Source organism: Lepidothrix coronata, unplaced genomic scaffold (assembly GCF_001604755.1).
Source record: "Lepidothrix coronata isolate B3197 unplaced genomic scaffold, Lepidothrix_coronata-1.0 Scaffold14, whole genome shotgun sequence".
NCBI lineage: Eukaryota > Metazoa > Chordata > Aves > Passeriformes > Pipridae > Lepidothrix > Lepidothrix coronata.
In genome coordinates, this window is record NW_016690194.1 from 1,109,702 (window position 1) to 1,132,415 (window position 22,714).

The 22,714-nt window shown below is 37.5% G+C and overlaps 1 protein-coding gene across 3 annotated transcripts in view; it reads left to right on the forward strand.

The window, feature by feature from the left end:
- The window catches only part of ADAMTSL1 (ADAMTS like 1), a 375,877-nt gene that overhangs the window by 278,028 nt on the left and 75,135 nt on the right, over positions 1-22,714 (forward strand). For all 3 annotated transcript variants that reach the window (XM_017806263.1, XM_017806264.1, XM_017806265.1), the window contains 5 exons: positions 3,603-3,653; positions 6,623-6,827; positions 8,050-8,197; positions 12,155-12,239; positions 19,351-19,652. In XM_017806263.1, the coding sequence (XP_017661752.1) occupies positions 3,603-3,653; positions 6,623-6,827; positions 8,050-8,197; positions 12,155-12,239; positions 19,351-19,652 (791 nt within the window). The remainder of the gene's footprint in view (positions 1-3,602; positions 3,654-6,622; positions 6,828-8,049; positions 8,198-12,154; positions 12,240-19,350; positions 19,653-22,714) is intronic.

The window sequence follows — 22,714 nt, forward strand, 5'->3', positions numbered from 1 at the left end:
AGCACTCTGAGGCATCTTGGGGGTAGATGTCCTTTCTCTCTGCTGGCTCCTCTCCCAGTTCTAGCACCCATTCCCCTACTTGGCTCAACAGGTGTCCAACCTGAGACTTGCCAGGATGCAGCCGGAGGAGGTGGGAAAGGCTGGCAGCTTGTCAGAGAGAGGGAGTCATTAGGGAGAAAGGCATTCACACTTGTCACCTGTGCTAATGGGGGTAGCTGAAGGAGAAAAAGAAGCAATTGGGGAAGAGGACATCAAACATGACTTTCAAGAAATGCAGCTGTAGACAGTCATCCCAGGGGAAAGCAGAATGCTTGCTGAGGTGGCAGACTTGGTTGCAGCACTCCCACCTCTGGCATGTGCAGCTCCTGCTCCAGCCATACATGTCCCTTGAAGGGCAACTGTGCTGAGGCTGCCAGCACTCAGGAGGAAAACAAAGCAGTCTGCATGCTATATGACAGGACTTTTTGGTCTGAAAGGCATGGGAGATTTCAGACATATGAGACACAACAGCTCAACAAAATAATTTGCTTTGTACTTCTGCTCCTGCCAAAGCTCTAAGTATTTTGTGAATGAGTCCTATTAGCTACTTGCACATATTTCAGCTAAGGAATTGTAATTTCCTCTGTTCATTTAGCACACCATCTGCTTTGCATTGGCTCAGTAACATACAGCAAACAAAACCCATAAAGTAGATCTCTTCCATCTTTTTTATAGGAGTATGATGGTAGATTCATGGAATTTAGATCACTTTGTCCAGTCAAAAAGTAACGATTCACTAAAGTAATCTCTAAGATTTTTTTTAATGTGTTCACTTAGTCTTGAGGTTTTTTTCTGGAACACATACAAAAACCCCACACAAGACTAGCTAGAAAAGATGCAGTTGTCATGAACGATACAATGACCACCTGTTCTTCTGTCGTATCTTTAAGCCAGTTTTTTTGAAAAGTCATAAATTAAGCTATTGTGTATTATTGTGGGGGTCTTGTGATTACATTGCTGTGAATCACTGTCTTGCAGTTACAGAATGAGAGCTTTTAAAGGCAGGCTCTCACATATGCACAAGGATAGTGTCACTAATTCTGTGGAGCTCAATACTGTTTACGGAAGTGTGGTTTATGTATGCAGAATTCTTTGAGGGTCAAACCTTTCCAATGAAAATATTAATCTAGTGGTTTTAACATGTTATTTCATATTCATAACAGTGTTTCGATGTGGTATGGTTATTTCCATCTGAATGGTCTTGGGAATTATGCATTCTAAAACATGTAGACCTGGATTATGCATACAGATCATGTTTGTTAGAAAGAATTTTTCACTGCAATGAATGAGAAATATTTTGAAATCTGTTTCTTTCTTAGACAGTAGATGCTTTTCTAGTGTAATTATTTCATTTTGAACTTGGTACATAAATGTTTTTTTCCAACTGCTTTTCAGCAAGCTGGTGAGCTGGAAAGTGCAAAGGCTTCAGAGTGGAACTTCACAGCACTGCTGAAAGAGTCAGGAAAACAGCAGATTTCCAAAAGCATGGACAAAAAAATCTCAGAAAAAGTTCCTTTCCATCTTCTTAAAATATGCAATTCCTCTTAAATTTTTCAAGCATTTACCCATGAAGCTAAGTCTGAAAAGACTTCTTTCCTGACCATTATCTAAATGACCCATTTGTCTTTTCTGAAGTTTCCCAGTGCTAGAACTACCTTTTCTAGCTTTTGGGATTTTTGTGGGGACAAGCAGCTCTCCGAAGATGCAAATATGCGCACTCGTGCAGAGGGTTCCTTTGACTGAAGAGGCTGCTACTCTTAGAAGGAACTATCTAGTCCCCATCACACATTTCCAGGTCTCCAGCTTCTTCTTTTTCTTCAGCTGGAAAATTCCAGTGCACTGACCTGGTGCTGACTCCTTGCTGTGAAAACACAATGGGATCGATTCTTCTGTCCAGGACAAGTTATGCACATAAACCCCCTATTGACTGAGAGGAGAAGAGACCCCTCAGCCTTAGCCTGACAAAACTTCTTTAAATGCTTACAGCATATTTTAGTGAACTGTGTTGAGGATGGAGAATTCTTTCTCCCTTTCCCCTTCTTTGCTCCTTCCCCCTTGCAGCATACCAGCACCTCTCATCTGCAAAGGACTCCCCAAACCCACCTTTTTTCTTCTCATCCAGTTTCATCTCTCCATAACTTGGGTAGGGACACACTTTTTATTTCAATGCAATTGATATTCACTCTTCAATGGTTCCACCCACCTGCCCTATCCAAATCCCCAGGTGGCTTTGATGAAAATGATGATGATTGAAGTGCTCTGAGATCATCTGTTTGATGTTAATAGATATGCCTAAATTGGGAGAATAATGGTTAGAATTGTTCTGAGTCAGAATTTACAAAAAGTGCGGATAAAATATGAAATTCCAGACTAGTAATTCAGTGAGACCCTGTAGTTGCCAACAAGACAAGTCACATCCATCTCATGCGTAACAGGCATGATAATGTTTCAGATGATTGCTAATTTTGATCTACACTATTGCTTTTTATAACCTTTAGATGTTATATTATTTAGATATCATACCAATAACACTACAGCAAAGCAAGCCAATCAGTCACAACAACACAAAAAACAAAGAAACAAAAAACCCAGTCTGACATGTTAATCTTCTCTCAAGCTCCTCATTTCTTCCAAAAAAAAAAAAAAAAAAAAAAAAAAAAAAGATGCAAAAAAAGAGGCAGATCTGGTAAAATTTAAGATGAGGAAACAAGAATGGCAGATTTGAATTCTTGCACAGTGATTCCCCAAATTTCTAATCTTGGCTCCTATTAAAGCAGAAGTTTTATGTGAAGGGCAGAAACAACCATATAATAGTTTTAAAAGGGATTTGATCTAGAGCTCTTGGAAGCACAGATAAGTTCCCTTATTAAGCACAAGTATTAAGCATAGAAACGTTTTTATGCTAGGTAGCAACACAATAAATTTAAATAATATTTGGATCACTTGTGGCAATGGATTGCTTCTTTGTCAAACAGTAATATATTTAGGGGGCCTCTGGTGGTCTAGTGGTTAGGGTGCTGCACTCTCACCGCTGCGACCCGGGTTCGATTCCCAGCCCCCCGGGCAGATGGAGCTCGTCAGCCTTGTAAGGCCATCCATCTAAGAGAAGGTCACTCTAAACAAACCTATGTTCTGAGACCCTCACTGCCACTGTCCAAGTTTGCTTGGCCCCGGCAGATGAACCTCAGGATTAAAGGGTGGGCTCAGTTCAGCGCACGCTGTGTCTCACCTAAAAAATCCACTGCGCAGGCTCAAAGGGTTAATGACCTTTCCCAAATCTTCGCTCGCGAAGACTGGCCATTATTATTATAATATATTTATAACAATGAAGTAGTAATCGTTTTTTGAATAACTCAGAAACAATAGGATGGCAGCATAAGTTTTGTTTTAAGTGACAGTTTAGGTAAAATATCTTGTTTGGCTGGTTTGTAATACTGTAATACAAAAAGTTGTAAAAGGTAATACAATATTGTAATACAAAAAGTTGTATAACGTAATCATTTAGTGTTTATTTTATTATGTGTACCTTCTACTCAGAGGGTTGGCATTATTGTTCCTAACAGTGATGGATACAAGCAGATCATGCCCTATGACCTCTACCATCCCCTTCCTCGGTACGTAAAACAGTCAATCGATTCTAGGCTTAACAAATACATTTTCTTCTTCTTTTTCTCTTCTCTATAATTCTGCTGTGCTCTCAAACTAAGTTAAAAGATGCTGCTTTTCTCTTGCTCTGAATTCCTACAGATTAACCTAGAGATGTTCAAGTGCTAACCCGTAGTAATAAATCCTGTCAATTCCGAACTGAAATTGTATTCTAGCTGAAGCAGAAATGCAGACTTACTAAGTATGTCGTCCCTTTCTTTCTCTCTTTCCTCAGCCCCCACCTCCGCTTTTCTCTTGCACTTATCCTTTTTTTCCTTTACTTCTCTCTGAACAGGACTATAACCTGTTGCTTTGTAATTAACCAAAGGACTTTCCCTCTCTTCCCCCCCATAGTGCTGCTTCTTGAATGCTTATAAATTGTCAGATTTTGAGGTTTGACAGTATCAGTGTTGTGTTCTGATCCTACAAACCCATGCTAATGCCTTCCCTGGGATCACTAATTCATTGGCCTCTCTAAGAAATAAGAAATCACAGGTACAAATCAAGATCTGATTTTTATTATTAATTATATCATAATTTAAATGTCTTTAATGTAAGATTTAAGATTCTTCTGGAAATAATCAGATGAGTAATTATTCTTAAAACTGTGAATAAGACTCCTGATGATAAAAATGTTTGATAGTTGAATGATAATAACCTTTAGGTTTTGAAATACCATCTGGACGTGCAATAGTATTGTGCTGTTTCCTTCTTCATTGATTTATTGTGTCATGGATTATGAAATCACAGAAAGAACCCTGTAGGAAACTGCTAGTCTCATCCTGGTGAGGAAAAAAACCTCCCTCAAACATTGTCATGGCCTAATACAGAGAGCTTTCAGCATCACTGTGCAAATGCAGTGCAGTGCAGAGCAACTTACTAGACAAGTGTTGTGACGGCCATTCATGTTCACATAATTTATCAGTTATCCGTGCCATTAGGATTAGGCTTTTCTCTTCCTAGCTAAGTGCTTATTGTTATGTACACATAGTCAGTATCTCCAGATATTTGTGAGATACACTAATGAAATATATCTCTGCATCTAATTCCTGTTTTCTGGGAAACACTTTTCTCTGTTCTTTATTTAAAAAAAACCACCCACATGCATACTGCCAAGCCTCAGAAGTTAAACCCACTTGTAAGGAATATGGAGGCTTTAACACTCTAGCTTTAAATTAAACAAAGTTTATTTCAATTGTGTACAAAGGGCTTGAACAATGATAAAGGACAGAGAATAATTTTATATCAGGGGATGATTCAGCAGTACTTAATAGTGTAGGGATTGTATTTAGGTAAAAAGCATTCTGAGCTGGCAGCTAGACGGAGGCATTTTTGCTGCTGAAGAAAATCCAAAAATGAAGGATCAAAATGCCCTGCAGTATTTGGCTTTCAGCAATACTGAAAGAAAAAAACAAAACAACATCTTTCCCTGAAAATGATCAAAAGCTGTTCTGGATTATGGTTTCATCCCATAACCATCCTTTTACATCCACTCTCCCAGTCTTATTGCTCTCCTTTAAATCCTTTAAATATGTAACATGATCAGCACAAAATGATGGCTGTGGCATGGTGTAAAAACGGTTTCACCACTCCTATTTGTAAGTCATAGTGTTAGTCAGTGGTCGTAACATTCATAAATGATTATTAGTATAAACCATTTCACCATGAGTTTTATGGTACTTTCAGCCAGTAACCAAGTGTAGGTAGTGCTAGTTGTACTAGAAAAGATGAGAATATGGTTGATATGATGAAAAATCAGAGAGAAAAATAAAGATTTTTCATATTGCTTGACAATCTTGGGGATTCTGTAATTGTTACTTAAAAATATTTCCTTTGTTTTAAGTGGGAGAAAAAAAAATCCTCACCTTTCACGTTTTTTTACTTCTTGCCTGAAGCAGAAAGTAGGCTTGGTATTTTCCACAAAAGCTATTCTTTGAAGTCAAAAAATGGAATCTTATGACCAAAATAATTGCTTCAAACAGTGTTTGTAATATCCTTATCAAAAGGACACTTACCTTTGCGGAAGAAAAATGATTTTGTGAAATGTTTCCAGGTAGGTAGAACATACATACTTCTGTACCATCAGGCATGCACAGGATTATATAGAAATAGGCATACTGGATCATGAGAATGGTCTCACAGGCATTCTGTGGCAATGGCTTGAATATAAGAGAGGCAATACCAGACTATATTATGTGGACAGACATGTACATATATAAAGGAATACATACCTTATGGTATATGTATCACTAAAAAAACCCCAATTATTCTCATAGGTATGCATAGCCTTTCAGAACATATATGTTGTTCTTTGGATTTGTCATTACACTCTCAGATGGCACCTGTAGACAAAAAAAAAAGATGGTTTCTCGGTTCCTCTCACTGCCTTAATTGCAAGGAAACAAGGTCTTTCTGGTTTATGCATCAGAGGACATATATCTTATCAGTATAGTTAGATATTTTCAGTAATTTCCTCCCGTTTTTTTTCTTTTTTCCTCTGCTGAGTTGCTTCCCTGGAAAAAACCACTGTTGTTTCCCTTTATTTTCTTTCAAAGGAGAATCAGCCTTGGAGCACACTGAGTTTCCAGTGATTTGTGACAAAGATTCCTCAGAATATGACAAATTGTGAAGATAATTTAATTCCATCAAGTAATAAAAAAAGAAATTAGGTTAAAAGTATTTAGATTTTCTGTGGTAGTAGTAATTGGGTTAGTGGGAGAGAGGCTGTTCCATATTACTTGTCTGTGACTTAAAGACACCAGCCATGAGCATTCTTTGCTGCTATGGACACTTATGAAAATAGATATATGATTAATTTTTAGTGACGTTAATCAGAAAAGAAAATACACTTACAGATAGCGATTTGTGCATTTTTGGGGTACAGTTGGGGGTGGGAACAGCAACGGTTACTTTTCTTGATGCCTCTCTGTTTTCTCAGATGGGAAAGTACACCCTGGACTGCCTGTTCCTCATCCTGTGGAGGAGGCATTCAAAGCCGTAGCATCTCATGTGTGGAAGAAGACATTCAGGGGCATATCAGCCCTGTGGAAGAATGGAAATGCATGTATACTCCAAAGATGCCTGTTGTCCAGCCTTGCAATATATTTGACTGCCCAAAGTGGCTTGCTCAGGAATGGTCTCCGGTAATCAATTTAGCTTTGTTGGTTTTGTATTTACCACACTAGGAACATATCTGAAATTATAGTTTAGTGAATTTGTGGAAGTAGGAACATTCAATGCTTTCTTTCCTTATTACCAACACCTTTGTTTTAAATTATGCTGTTTGTCTAACTAACTGCCAAGTAAACACTCTGGAAAAGTGTATTAAGATTAAGAAGAATGATGGGAAAATAAATCAGCTCTTTAATGTTAATTTGTGACCTTCTGCTAATAATAGACTGGGTATAAAAATGAAACGCACAAAAAACCCCAGTAATCGTGTAGTGGTATATCTTTATTACAACATTGGGACATAAATTGAAATTCATTAATTGCTGAGAAATTTCCAGAAATACGTAAAGCTGTAAATTAGTCTGCAGTTTGACACTTGCACTTTTCTGTTCCTGATTTGGCTTTCCTCCCGTATGAAAGTAAACATCTTTGAAATGTCCCTCTACAAAAGTAATGAAGTACTTTGACTTTGTACATGAAGACGCATCTTGATTGTAGTTTCTCAACAAGTATATATGTTTAGAAGCTAAGCTCACATACCAATGAGGTGTTCTTGACTGATTGCAAAGTGTTGGCTGATTTCTACATGGAAGCTGCTATCCAAGAGCAAAGAAATATTGGTGGTATCCATAGCCCTCCCCAGTGGTTAGTAGTTTTGATCCCCTCAAGTGCAACCAATTCTGAAACAATCTGTACAGAGGGAAAAAATTGATAAACCATTGCAAAAACAAGTGACACTTAAGAAAGTATCTGTGAGAAGAAAGTGCAAGAGTTTTCCATTCTGGTTAGTACCTTGTTCCAAAAAACCTGAGTGTCACCCTGTTAATCTGTGAGCCCCAATACTTTGTCCAAGCAAAGCAGAGTGGCTCCAGATGAAACTGACAGGGTGTTACTGAGCGTATCTAATATGGGACAGATGGCCACAAGCCACGTAGGCAACATTGCAGGAGTGGCACTGCTAGAGAAATCCAATGGCAAAATGTCCAAATCAAGTAAATGTTCAGAGCAAAAAGGCAAAAATTTCTGTCACTTTTATACCACATCCATAACTACCAAATATTATGAATACTTTATGTTCAAGCTTGGGTGTTTTTGCAGCATGTTTCTTGCTCTCTGATGTACACATAGTTCTGTTGCATATTCCCCTTTCACTCCTATGATGTATCACACACACCTTTTTTTTTTTTAATCCAGTGCACTGTGACCTGTGGACAAGGACTCAGATACCGTGTAGTCCTTTGCCTTGATCACAGAGGAATGCATACAGGAGGCTGTAGTCCTAAAACAAAGCCACACATAAAAGAGGAATGCATTGTATCCACTCCTTGCTACAAACCCAGAGGTAATGAGACAGAAGGGTTCTCATAAATTTTTCAGAGCTCTTCAATTTTCAACAGTTTTGTGTTGTTGCTGGCATCACTGTTTCTACCTGCACTGAGTTATGTTTTGCACCTGTCTGTTCCTGTGCCTGCTAGCAACTTGAGTGAGTACTGACCTATTCCTCTTTCTTAAAAGCTTTGGGCTTTTCATTGTTAATTTGTGGTTCAGCAGACCAAGCAGTATAATTTTGACCCTATTGTGAGCAGGTGTGACTTCACTGTTTGTGTCTGAGCTAAATTTGCCCTGTATTTTAAAATAAATTGAATATATAAATAATGCCTATAATGCCTTATAAATGTAACCATAATTACCAAAGCGGCTGCTTATAACTTGGAGCTTGAAATAGGTCAGAAGCAAGCATTGTATATATCTCCTCACAAGGTCCCTCTTACTAGCTAGGCTGTAAAATTTGTCAGACTGCTAGGTTTGAAACTTTTTATAACAATCTGTATAGAAATATTTTTTTACTTGGGCCTCAGACAGATAGTAATACTGAGGTAAGTCCCTCACGTTTGATGAAAGAAGAAGAAAATATTTCTGTAGTTGTTTGGAGGTTCTTATGGGATGGGAATATTATAAAAAGTCTTGGAGACGTGGGATTAATGGCAGTGACTAGGTGCAGCAGATGAATGTATTTGACCATTGCATGGGATTATGCATGTGTACAGCTCTATCTGTATACATGTATACATGTATACACACCTCTGTGTGTGTATGCTGACTAATGTATGGAAAATTTTGGGCTACAGTGATACAGGTGAACTTAATTTTCCTAAATTGGAGACTTGAACTCTACCATAAGAAGAAAACAATTCCTGGGGAAAAAAAAAAAAAAGAATTGCTATCCTGAAACATATTAAGAGCACCTTTTATGAAGCCCCGTGAAATAAGATTGACCCATGACCTCATACTATTCCAAGATGGAACAGTGAAATTTGGAGTTTTAATTTCTGCACTTGGTGGCTAATGATGGGCACACTTGCCAAGTTTCAAGATTCCAGTTTATCTGGACCATAAGAATCCACTGTGTCTGCCAGCCACCAGAGTGGTGAAACCCAGACATAGGATCTCTGGGGACCCTATGGGTATGGCAATGGGTATGTTTGCACCGTATTTTACTGACCAGCATGAGCTCACTCCATCCGCCTTCCAAGATGTAAAAAAAAAAAAAAAACAAAGTAAAAAAGGCCCATGTGTTAGCATGACTCTGAGCATCATACAGAGGATCAGGGACTTTCAGCTCGTCCAGTTAGCTGCTTTATGGGGCTTTATAGATTTATGGTGTTCAGAACACAGGTAATGCAAGATCTGGTCAGCCTGTATCGTACAGTCTAAGCAAAATGCAGTAAGACAAAAAAATATCATATGTTGGAAACCACCCACTACTGACTTCTGCATAGGGAACCTGAGAAGGGTGCAAGACTAGCTAGGAAAGCTTTGCTTGCCTACGTCTCTCAAGAAGTATCTTCCAATGGGACTTGTCTGGGAATAAAGTAAATTGCTGTTTGCTGGAAGTCCACCCTTACAAGAGCATGGCGTCTTTACCCAGGACAAACTCTGTACTGCCCTTTGCAGCACATACATCATTAATTTATGGTTGTAGGCAGTTATTTCCTTCTTCCATTTTTGCACATGAGATGGAAAGTCCCTTGCGAAGCATACTGGCTTGCCTTGGTTTAGCTTTCCTCTTCATCTTTGTTCTGCAACACTCTCGCAGTTCTCCCTGTGGTAATGCAAGTGGTAATGTTTGAATACCCATGTAACTGTAACATGAAGGCTGAATAGTGCTTTCAGAAGAGTTGGACCGCACAGAGGTGTCTTGCAATGCAAATTATTCTGTTTATATACTGGAGGTTTGTCCTTTTTATTTCACACATCTAGAGTTAAAAATTTAGAGCAGTAGAGATAGCAAAGTGCCTCTTGTCTATTGACTGTTTTAATAATTAGCCTGCTTTTACCTTCTGCAGCTGTATTAACACAAAGCAGAAAACAGTCTTCCTGACTGAAGTAGCGAGGCAAAAAATATGGACGTCTCTCTTCTTTTTACACACTGGGCTAAAAAGACATTAAAGATATATAGTTCACATAATTTATTTCATTTTAGTTTATTCAAACACTAAGGCACTTTATCTTGCACCAATAATGGGGAAAAACAGGATATCACTGGATTAAGTAACAATTTTCAGTTTTAATAGGGAAAGTGTATTCATCTAATACGACTTTCTGTATAATATAGGATTTAAGTGTTTTTACTGGTAATGTTTTATGAAAAAAGAGATTTTACTTTAATTTCCAAAGGTAAAAATTCCTCCTTAGCTTATGCTAGAAGTGCTTTTTGTTCATTTTTCTGTCAAAGCATACTGTACAACATCAACATTTCTAATCCTCTAACAAATTTTACAGTGCAGATGATAATTAACTACACCTCTTAAATAAAGAAAAGTTATTTAAAAAGTCACATAACAGGCAGCAGTACACAAGAGCTTCTGCTTTTTAAAAGCACTTGCATCAAAGCAAAAAAGCACAGAAGTGAGATTTGGTTTTCCAAAACCCATAAAACAAACTGCAGAACATATAAATAGAAATATCTCCGACATATTTTAGATGACAAATGTGGTAAAATACAGATTAAACTAAGAGCTGTGCTGGCAAATATTTATCCTTAAATGACTCTAATAAATATGTTAGAGTAAGAGCTTGGCATGCTGTTTCTAAGATAGAGGCATAATAACTCTGTTACTGTCCCTTTTTATCTCAGTTAATAACTTGCTCCAAGGAAATTTGCATGACTAAAGTTCCAGTAGCTGTAAAGTCAAGTTGTAAATTGTCATTCCTCTATGATACAACTGACAGGTGGAAAATTTCATGTGTACATGTGAAATGTTCATTGTTATGCACAAGAGAGTCACAGAACATTCCTAACTATTCTGAATGACATTAACCTGCTTCTGTTGGTGAGTATAAATCCATCACTATATAAACCCAAAAGGCTCAGGTGATTTGTGAGTGATAAATAGGTTTGGTCCTGCTCAGTGATCTGTCTCACTGCCTTTTGTTTGTGCTTTTCCCCTAATCCAAGACCATGTTTTGTTGAAATGCAGAGCTCCTTCTCAAATTACAGTGCTGATTTGATGTTGCTTTATATCCTTGTAGAACTAAAACAGCTCCACTGCCTTCAGCTCAATTACTCCACTTTAACATTGCATGAAAGTGGAATTGGGCTTGCAAACCAACATGACCCTGCACTCCCCACAGCAGACCAGCTCATTACATTGTGCACACATCCTGGAGGACAAGAAAAGCAGCCCCCCTGTTTTCCATCAGAAATGACAGAAAAAGTATCAAGCACATTTTTTTAAATCCACATAGCTGATGAACTGATAAAGTTTAAAAGCATAGATGGGCCATTTTATTAAGGTTTTTCTGTGACATCACTCATCCAACCAGGGTTTTCTTCCTTTTTGTAATCTACCAAACCCAAGCTTAAGATGTCTTCTGAAGTTCCAAAATTTAAAGGTAGACACATGGATGTTACACATTTTGCCTCTGCAGTATAATGGAGACCTATTACACTTGCAAGACTCCCTCCAAAAAGTACTTTCCAAAGTGCCTACTTTTACAGTCCAGTTGTAAAGTCTGAAAGGTGACTTAATTTGCCTTTCTGGCTTTAGGACGCCATAGCCCTTCTTCCTGTAACACTGAAATATCTGGCCATATAGTCTTGTAAGCATTATAGTCCAGGTAATGAAAGAGTTTCTTTCTTCTGCTCTCATTTCTCTCTTTCTTCTTTGTGCTCAGCCTTCATGTGTGTGAAGTCACACGTGCATCATATGCAAGGTTGGTGAGAGCAGGGAGGCTGTCACACATAGTATTGTTACTGCATGCTTCCTATTTTCATGTGCTTGTGCTTGCTTCATAGAGAAACTTCCTGTGGAAGCAAAGTTGCCATGGTATAAGCAGGCTCAAGAGCTGGAGGAAGGAACAGCTGTATCTGAAGAACCATCGTAAGTCTTAAAAATTTGCTTACAGCAGATTCTCATTATGTGATCCAGAGAAGTTGTAGATGCTCCCTCCCTGAAGGTGTTCAGGGAGGCCAGGTTGGATAGGGCTTGTAGAAACCTGGTCTAGGGGTAGGTGGCATGGTGAAACCATGGCAGGGGCATTTAAACTAGAGGTTCTCTAAGGTCCCTTTAAACCTAGAGCATTCTGTGATGATTCTCTATGGAAATCTGGAGCTTGTGCAGAACTAACACAGTCTCTTAGAGTGTAAAGGCCAAACCCAACCCTGTGGAAATCGATGGTATTAAGGCTGTATCACACTTAGGTGTGAAGAGACAGATGTCAAGAGGTGAATGCAGATTCGATTTAAGCAAATATATACATGTTTTATTTAAGGTCATTTACAAGGATATTATAATAAGAGTCTATCTACCTAAGTAGTTATGTGTTATCCATTACCACTGTGTCTTCACAACTCAGCACCTTTCTGTATTTTCTCAATCACCCCATGAAGTAAGAGGTAAAACAAAGCTGCTAGTGATAATTACCTCTTGCCTCTTCCCCCAGACAAAGGCGTGGTAACAGGAAAAAAAAAAGAAAATAATTAATTTTAGCAGAAAATAAACTAGAAACTTGTGGTGTGTACCACACAAACCTCTAGCAATGAGGCTCAGAAATTAAAAATAAACTGTGATGATTATGTTTTGGAATTTTTTTTTCTGAAACTGTGATAAACGCATGCTGTAATTACAGCCTCTGTTCACAGCTTTAATAAATATCCAGTTCCTCATGTCTGAACACATGGCATTTTTTTATTGCAGTTGCAGCTGTGTATTAGACTAACAAACGTTGGGTTTTATGCAATATAACAGTTATATATATATGTGTATATATATATATATATACACACATATATATAACTTATATTGCATATATATATGCATGTGTGTGTATATATATATATATATATATAACAGTCGTATATATAACTGTTATGCAGTTTTGGCATGGTTAATCTGCATTTAAGTAATTTAAAACTGGAACACTGAAAGAGAGCTAGAGACATACGTAATAAGTCCCTCAAAATAAAAGAAAACTTATCCAGCTGTTATATGTATACATGCATACATGCATATAGACAAATATATGTATCTACATGCATTTATACACACATATAAACATACAAATATACACATTAATATGTCTTTATATATATATTAGTAACGGCTATCACATATAGTATAATGAGATGTTTAACTCTTTCCAGAGTTTCATAGATGTTATAGGTTGATTCATTCAGAGTCAAAGCCTAGAAACTTTGGTATTTGTGAATATGCTAATTTTTAATTTGTAAAGTGCAGTTTATTTTCTTGTGATTTTCTTGTGACTATTCTAAATCACTTAGCTAAATGTACATTTACCAAACTGTAAATAAACCTTTAGAACATACATGAATTAGAATTCATACTGATGTGCTGTTATGTGGTCGTATCTGGAATAATTTGTTACACTAATAAATTTTTTTATAGATTTTGTGAACAAGGTTGATTGCACTGTAGAAAAAGAGTGACATATATATATTTGAGTATATGTAGCTTTAAATATTAACAAGAAGGTATTTGTAGAAAATAGGTATAATCTGCAGGGAAAAATGAAGAGGCTTTTGTTTATCATAATGTGTATTTTAATAAAGTATTCTGGAAAACTTTATGGGTATATTACTTGTGATATTAAAACAGACCTTGAGAGACCTAAAGATAAAGGGATTTAAGAACTTAAAATTGTTTTCAAGTGCAGCTATGACACCTCCTCATTTTATAGGTCACTGCTATGCTGCAGTACATGCCCAGTCCCACAAAAACACCCTAATCTTTTTTACCCCATCTAATGCAAGACTTCAGTGGTACCAGTGGAACATCAATGTATCCATGCAGTGGGGCACAATCCAGACTAGATTCAGTCTGCCATATGACATTTTGTACATTTGTTTTCTCCCTGCAAGGCACAACTCTAGGAGCATTTCTAATCTTTATTTTAGGCTAATGAGAAATCTTCTTGACATAAATGAAATTCAAGTACAGATTTTTATATGTGTTGACTAACATGGAAAAGGGCACAAAGTCAGGGTCTTTACGCAAACTTTCCCAAAGCTCAGAGATGCCTTGTGTTTAGTTTGGAATGGTTTTTAGTGATAAGGCATGAGACAGAAAACCAAATAAATACTTTGAAAATTTAAGCTGAAAGAACTATCCATGCAATCCCCACCTGTATACTGTACAGCCAGAATATCTATACTGTAACAGCTAGAATATCTAATCTGTTTCAGTGATCTTCACCAGTGAACTTCCACTTAAAATTGGTTTCAATGCCTCACTATTAATAGTTTTTTTTCATTAATGTCTAACTTTAAACAGTTATTCCTTTTAGATCCTGGTCATTAGATTGAAAAACTGTGTGTAACAATATTAAAAAGGAGACAAAACAAGATACAAGCAAATATCAACTTCAGTGCCAGCTTTATGGCATCACTTCTCATTTAGCTATGTAGGGATTTCAGACACACCAACTAGGTGAAGAACAAGGTGTATTCCATGATAGTGTACCTTTTGGTCTGTCCTCCTGCAGCTATGCAGAGACAAACTATAATACTCCATGGCCCACCAATCTGACAGCTGTCAGACTACCACCCACATATTTTGGCCGATAAATGATCGGTCCGTGATGTAGGTATATGGTAGTTTGAGGGTTGGAACAGCTAAGAGTTTTTTAATGTTGGATCAAGCACTAGCTGGTGTAAGACTGTGTGATGGGGCCAGCTATTTTGCTGACTGTAGATTTGACTAACAAAAATGCAACTCTCAACTTCTTATTGTCTTACACTTGAGCGTGTTGCAGTGTGTTTGCTGTAAATATTTCAGAAAACATACTGGGGTTATAGAAAAGAATTTTCATTATTGGTTTCCCCTCCTCTAAGAAAGCCATTTCTTTCCTTTGATCCAGTCTAGCAGAGCTGACTGAGCAGTGTTTGAGGAAGGAGTCGAACTGGGCAGCTTTCACTCAGCAGAGAGGGAACGATGGGTAGAGGAGGGGCAGCATGGAGGGAATGGGTAAAGCTTTGGGGGAGAGGGAACAGCAGATGGCCTCTGGTGGTATGGTAAGCCAGGTGCTGAAGAGGCAGAATTGTGTTCATTAGTGTGTTTACTTAAAGTTGCAGTAATGGAAGTTTCTTCAGAGAAGCTATGCTTATGTAATTTTCCTATTCACTCTGCATTGGTGCAATAATAACCAATTTTGTGACCCCACTTGAGCAGACATCAGCCAGGATTCATTCTTTTCCCACACTTTATCTGAGGCTGTTCCAAAGCTTTCTTATGCCACCAGGTCGCTGAGTGCCCCCATTCTCATCTACAGACAGGATCATTATTTGTAGCCAGTAGACCGTTCTTCTCCTACTACTATGACCCTTTCTTCCTTATCATTCCTCAGGCAGAGAAAATAAACCTCATCAATAAGCAACTCTGTTGTCCTGCTTCACGTTTATATTTAATTAGAAGTTTAAGAGCTAAAACTGAAAATTTTCAACATCTTTCGTCTATGCATTAAGTCCTCATATTTGTGAATCTCTGTATTACTGTCTTCTGACTTTTATGACCTTCTATTGAATATGATTTTTGTTATGAAATATACCGTGATCTATAAAGCTACAGTATTTCTCTTATACTATCCTTTCACCTGTAATTTGTGATAATTCTCTGATGTGTGCTGCTAAAGCACCAAATGTCTCAGTTTTATTCCACCTGTGCATAGTGCCTTCCATTATTTATATCTTCAGGAATTTCTAAATCAAGCAAGTTTTACAGTTGAATTTTGTCTGTATATGTCTATCTGTCAGTTGCCTTCCTCTTCTCTCAGTAATATCTGAATTTATTCCTGTTAACTGATTTTGATGGAATTTTACTCCTTTGTCAAACTTGGTTGATACTCTCCAGGAAATTCGGTCATACTATTTTCCACATATGTCACTGAACTAAATGACTGAGTAGAAGACTGACACCCTACAATTCTCCAGTTGAAAGAAAGGTTTTTAAAGGAGTTCAGTCCTTAACACATAGCAGAGAATCCATTTGGGCACTTCAAATATGAATCTATGTTAAATAGGTCTTCATTGGTTCTACTGCTCAGAGAATTAATCACAACCAGTTCAGCCACTTGAAGACTAGAGGGAATAGTTATGTTTGTGTTGTCTGACCTACTGCACCCCTAGTTGGGATCAATTAAATATTAATTGCTGACAGAACTACTATGAAATACTCTATCTTGGTAAGAAAGTGTTGTCATGACAAAGGTTTAAGGTGAGAAGGCCCTGCTGTCCTGTGTACATGTTTTCCTCCTGTTGCTGTCTGTCTCTGAAGTGACCATTCAGCAGGCCTTGGATCAGTGGTGGAGGGTTTCTCTAAAGATTTCTGCCTCTAACACTTGAAAAATGCTTTTGTATATTAACACCATATCCAGCTTTTAACATAGTGCCATAAATAACCCTTGTGCTGGCCATAAAAAAAAAAGGAGGTGGGGGAGGTCAAGGTAAAGGGCAAACCATAGTATCTGGGTGCCAGATGGCACCATCATAGTGATGGGGCCAGTTCAGTGAAAAAAAGAGAAATTCCTGACATGCATCTGTGGGAGTGAAAAAGCCCTCAAGGAACTAGATGTGGACAGAGAGAGCAGTGTGGCAGGGACACCCAATATCTCTTTTTAACTTTGCAGTAGGTATTTATGTTTCCAAAGACACATAAGCTATTTTATTTTGATTTTCTTTGTTGAACAGTTTCCATCATGATCTTTGTACACGATTCACAGGTCATAAGTTCAAAACTTCCTACTAAGGCTTTACTTTAAAGCATGTTATGATTGTTGGATTACCAAAAAAAAGGTAGTGAGAACATAAAGCTTTAACAAGTACTAGGCTTGTCCAGTTCAGAGTCATGCAGCGAAGAGGAAGAAGAAAGTTTAGGGAAACTTCTTCATATTAAGATCTAATGGCAAAACATTAAACTGTATATATGGTTGGTCAAAGGGAAGATCAGCAATGCAGCAGCCTCACATTAGATAATGCTTTCGATCTACTCATTCAAGGACCTATAGATAGTCACAACTACTTAGGATTTATGTGTAATAAATATACAGAACAGAAGCAGTTATCTTCCCTGAGCAGAAAGGTAGAGTAAACGAAGGGGACCAACAGCACAGAATAATTAGACACAAAGCTGAAGGAACAGATCATATTCAAACTAAACTTAAGAGAAACTGTAGAGAACAGAATGTAGTCACTCTGACTGGAATTGGACCTATGCAGCTGGCTCCAGTGCCATTACTCTTACACAGCCCTGAGATTTATTGATAAATGGTCATGACCTCCATTTCACTTCTAGCAATGGCACCAACTTCAGAGTGAAGGGTAAGTCCTTTTGTCAATTAAAGAAAGGCAGTGAATGAAAAAGAAAAGTGTGTAAAATTACTTCCAAAGATGCTGATCACAAAACTAAATTTTCTTTTTCTTCTTGTCAAGCTGTTTGTGGGATCCCAAGGTGAGAAATGAGTTTCCTATAGCCACAAGTAGCCCAGATCATAGAAGAGACAGATGTGTATTGCCTTCAGCTGTAGGCAAACCTGTCAAAGTCTGGTGTGGTTTACTGAAATAAAGCCCAAAGGGAGAGGAATACTGTCAGTGATAGCAAGGTTTCAATTGAAAATACATCCCCTGTGATTTATTTGATAAATTTAGCTAATGCGTATGTTTTCTGTCAGACAGTAGACCCTAGCACAAAAAGCTTTTGGTTCACTAAATTAGCACTAAAAAATATCGGTGAAGAAAACAACTTACTGAATTTGCAGGAGCTAGCACTTAACTGCTAAAGGGAAAGCATTATCAACAGAGATTGTTCCTGTAAGGTTTGGTGAGAATCAGTGCCAGATTCAACTATTTGCTTTTCTATTCTAGCCCTTAAAGTGTGACTACAACCGCTGTCTTAGAATTTGCCCATGTCAGAAAGTTTGGAAGAATGGCCAATGGAAAAGGCAAGACAGTCAGATAAAGCTATCTGAATTACCCTGTATTCATTATTTTAGTGCTCTCATACCACTAACATTAGGTATCTAAGAATAAATGCAGGTTGTGGAGTGCCCAGAAACTACATTTTCCAGACAGATTTAGGGATCAGCAGAGTTCAGCATGAGCTTAGCAAAACACAGCGTGTTGCATTACTGCAACAAGGTAGTAACGATGTGATACAGAGTTGAATGTGAATCTCATGTTTGATGTAACTTTGAGCAAAATGCTAGGTCAATTTTCAGCACTGACATTGAAAAAGCAGTGACAACACAGAAAAATTAAGAAATTATTCCATTATTGAAGAAAACAACAAAAAATGGAATTCAGTCTGTTTGTTTATTGTAATGACAGCTGCAGGGTGATTATATTAAAGTATATAGAGACTTTCAGAAGCAAAACTTTGGAGCATGTAAGGGTTACTAATCAGTGAGGCAAGCCAAAGAAATCCACAATAGGAGTGGAATGAGAGGAAAATTAAGTGTCCTAGAGAAGTAAAACAGACAAACAAACAAAAAGCAGCTAAAGAATTTATGAATTCTTTACCTTTTACTAGCTTCAAATTAAGACTTCAAAAGAGTTACTGTGATACAGGAACAATAACTGAAATTATTTTCCATGTAATACCACAATTACCTGACAACAGCAGCCTGTTCAGTACTTACTAGTGAAAAAATTATGATAACAACTAAAATGATCTAGGTTGAATACTTGCAAAAGGTAGCTAGTTGAATCATGATACACCTTGGGAGATTGCTGGATGCCTTGCACTGAGATGTTTTAGGATCAAGGCAGGTGCTCAAAGGGTTTGTCTTTCTTGGATATAAGGAGACCCACCACTGAGTTGTCAACAGCATGTCATAGCTTCTATGTGTATTTTATAACATCCCTCTGATGCAGTGAAGCATTTTTTTCCTCATTAAACAAAATTTTGCCTGGACAGAGCTGTACTGCATTTGGTTCCCTGGATCTATGTGGACGTAACTTGCCTTGCTCTCTTCCTCTCACAGGTTTATTCCTGAGGCTTGGTCCACCTGTAGTGTCACCTGTGGAGTAGGCAGCCAGGTGCGGCTTGTGAAATGTCAAGTGCTCCTCTCTTTCTCTCAGTCTGTGGCTGACTTGCCCATCGATGAATGTGAAGGTCCCAAACCTGTGTCTCAGAGAGCCTGTTACAGTGGTCCCTGCAGTGGGGAGGCAACTGAATACACCTCAGAGGAGACTGAGTTTCTGTATGGCAGCTTGCAGGAGTTTGATGAGCTCTATGACTGGGAATATGAAGGCTTTACAGAGTGTTCAGAGTCCTGTGGAGGAGGTAGGTGCAAAATGTTTCTATGCTGGATTTGCTTTCCCTCTTCAAGTGTGTGCTTTGCAATTAATACCCACGGACATGGTGCTTTGCTATGGCTATTTAGAATCATAGAATCATCAAGGTTGGAAAAAAGACTTTAGGATCATCAAGTTCAACCATATTTGAAAAAGCATGGATAAAAACTGTAAAAAACCCCATACACACAACATATTTCAGCCCAGGACTTTTGGGCCCTTTTGGACTGAGACTGTCACCAAGAATGATCAATGTTTCCTTTATCAGCTGATCTCTCAAAAGGCACTCACCCAGAAAAGCTGAATGTTAAAGGGGTCTGGTGATGCAGACTAACAATCACGTCATTTTTATTTTTTATCTCTTGAGTTCTTCTGTGTGAGTACAAACATATGGAAATAAATTGTCCTCCTATAGCAGATGAAAGAAATTATTGATATTTTAAGGGCTCAGCTGTCCCCTAACTCCTATCACTAAGTGACATCAGTTCAAATCACAGTGCAAAGGAAAACATATGGCAAAAAAGGCACTAATGGTATGATAGTCTGAAACTAGCAGGCTTGACACTTGGAGTTTCTCAAAATCAATCAAGGTCTCAGGTTCCACATGTTATAGACTATATTAACACACACTTCTCTGATATCCTTTTTTTCCCATGATTTTATCTCTCTAATTCTGAGAAATATGTTCACTCCAATATTTTTTTAAGTTTAACCTAAATTTTTCCATCTGCTATCTTTTTACATTTCAAGTTTTGGGCTATTTGAGAAAGGTGTACTATACATAAATACAGAATATATACTGTAGAACTGAAAACAAGTCAGTGTTTTATTAGAGGCTAATAGCGTGATCTGTATAGATTCACTGGGAATCAGTTACAATCTTGAAAAACACAATTAGTAGAAAATATTGCAAACGTTTTCTATGCTTACTTTTAGTTTGTTAATGGTAGTCAATGTTTACAGCAGTTCACAGAGAGCTGTCAGACCATTGACACTTTTGCTTTGTTTCTTACACAAAAAACATGTAACTCACAGACATTGATTTGAGAGAGACATTTTTCTTAATAAATTTAATAAATTTAATCTCTTCCAATTGCCAGCAAAAATTTTCATCCAAGATTTCTTTTTGTCTGACATCAACTCCAAACTTTCCAGATTAACACATGCTAAGTCAGGTATTTTTGTAGCCATAGGTGCAAAAACTGGTCAAATTAATTTTATTGCTTTTGGAGTCAGGGAGATGAAATACGATAGGTGCAGAACTAACCTTTCACCTCCTAGAAGCAGCAAACTGAGGGAATGAGTTAGTCATTTAGTCTGCTGTTAGTGGCTTCATTTCCTAGAGCTGTCATCAAATATCATGTAACAGTTATTCTATTCTGGTAGATATACACATAGAAATTCTCATTTGATGGTATTTTGAAAGAGAAACTGCCTAGATTACACACTTTTTTACTGTGATTTCCTACTGACAACTGATTTCTTTTTTTCAGGGAAAACGATTTTAAAGAGACAGCTTTTTGTTCTGATAATATTGTGCAGTAAATAATGTCTGAAATTCAGTTACTTGGCAAATAAACTTCCTGAAGTTCATTTACCTTTTTAAATATCTCTATGGAGATAATACTGTGGAACTTCTAATGTATAATCAAAGGTTTTTATATTCTCTAAATGTTTGTTTCAAGCTTATAACCATTTGCTACATTGGCCTGTTCGAATAGAGGGACAGTTGTTATCAATATGCTGAGACACACTCAGTGTGAGATTCAAGAGGAAGCTGAAGAAAGTGATTCTGAGCAGATTTTTTGCTACTGGAGTAAACCAGATTTTTTTTTTTTTTTTTTCACTCCAGTTCCTGGCACAAGCTGTTTGAGCCAAAAACTGTCAATACGTAGTCTAGCCACCACATTCACACAAGAACCTTTCTCTTTCATGCCTATGCTGTCAGGCAAGTTTACTGGTCCTACCAGTACCTTTCAAAGATAAAAGGAAATTTTAAGGAGCGGGGTAGAATGCTTGTAGTATAGACAAAAATTATTGGAATTACAATCAGAGATTACTTAAATGACAGATATAAGCATGGGGAATGAACTTACTGGGAGGTTTAGGGCTGGTTGAATACTGCAAAGTGAAGAGCAGTAGTATCAGAGTTCGGCTATATGAATTTAATAAAACAAAACCATCAGCCTAAGAAAGAGAGAAAATGTTGAATTCAGTCACATTCAGTCACTTTTCAGTAGTCAGCATTGAAACAGACAATGGAAAATTGTTAAGGTAATTGATAATAATTTATCAAGACCTTGTTAGTGACATGCTTCAGGGAGGAGAAATTGAAGATGTGGAACTACACTCAGTTAACAAAATTTTGGTGTGAGAAGAAAATACAGAAGATGAGTGAGCTGTATACCTAGCAAACAGAATAATGTTACTGGCATGTGTCAGGACTGGGTGGTTTCTTTCCACAGAAATTAGAAAAACACTTTCATGGTTTCCGTACCTCTGGATCAGCAGTCCTTCTCTCCTGGTTTCATCAGATTAGTCTTGCTGTCAGGCCTGCACAAATATTCCATGCAAAATAGAGACCAGTAATTTGGACACGGTGCCGTTTCCCATTAGGTAGAGAATCACCTCTGTTCTTACAGCCAGGACAAGTCCGTTCTGGAGAATCCATATGCCTCTGTTTGCACAATATTATAACATACTCACAGAAAAATGATTGAGATGGAAAGATAATGAACATGACAGAGTAGCAAACATCTTGTTCATATATATAAATTTCATTTATATCTTTTCCTACAAATAAATCACTACCATTTGCTGTGTTATTTTAATAGCTTATCCTTTTTGCAATTTTTCTCAAGTCTTTTGGGTGATAACTGGAATAGCAAAATGGCTTGAAAATATGGGGTAACCTTGTAAGGAAGGAAACTCACAACAGTATTGTTTGACTACAGGGACTTTGGTAATTTTGATGTTGATGTCCATGTACAAAATATCAAATTTCTTTCTTTTCTTTAGTACCTCAGATGCAGTGGAGACACTGCCTAACCT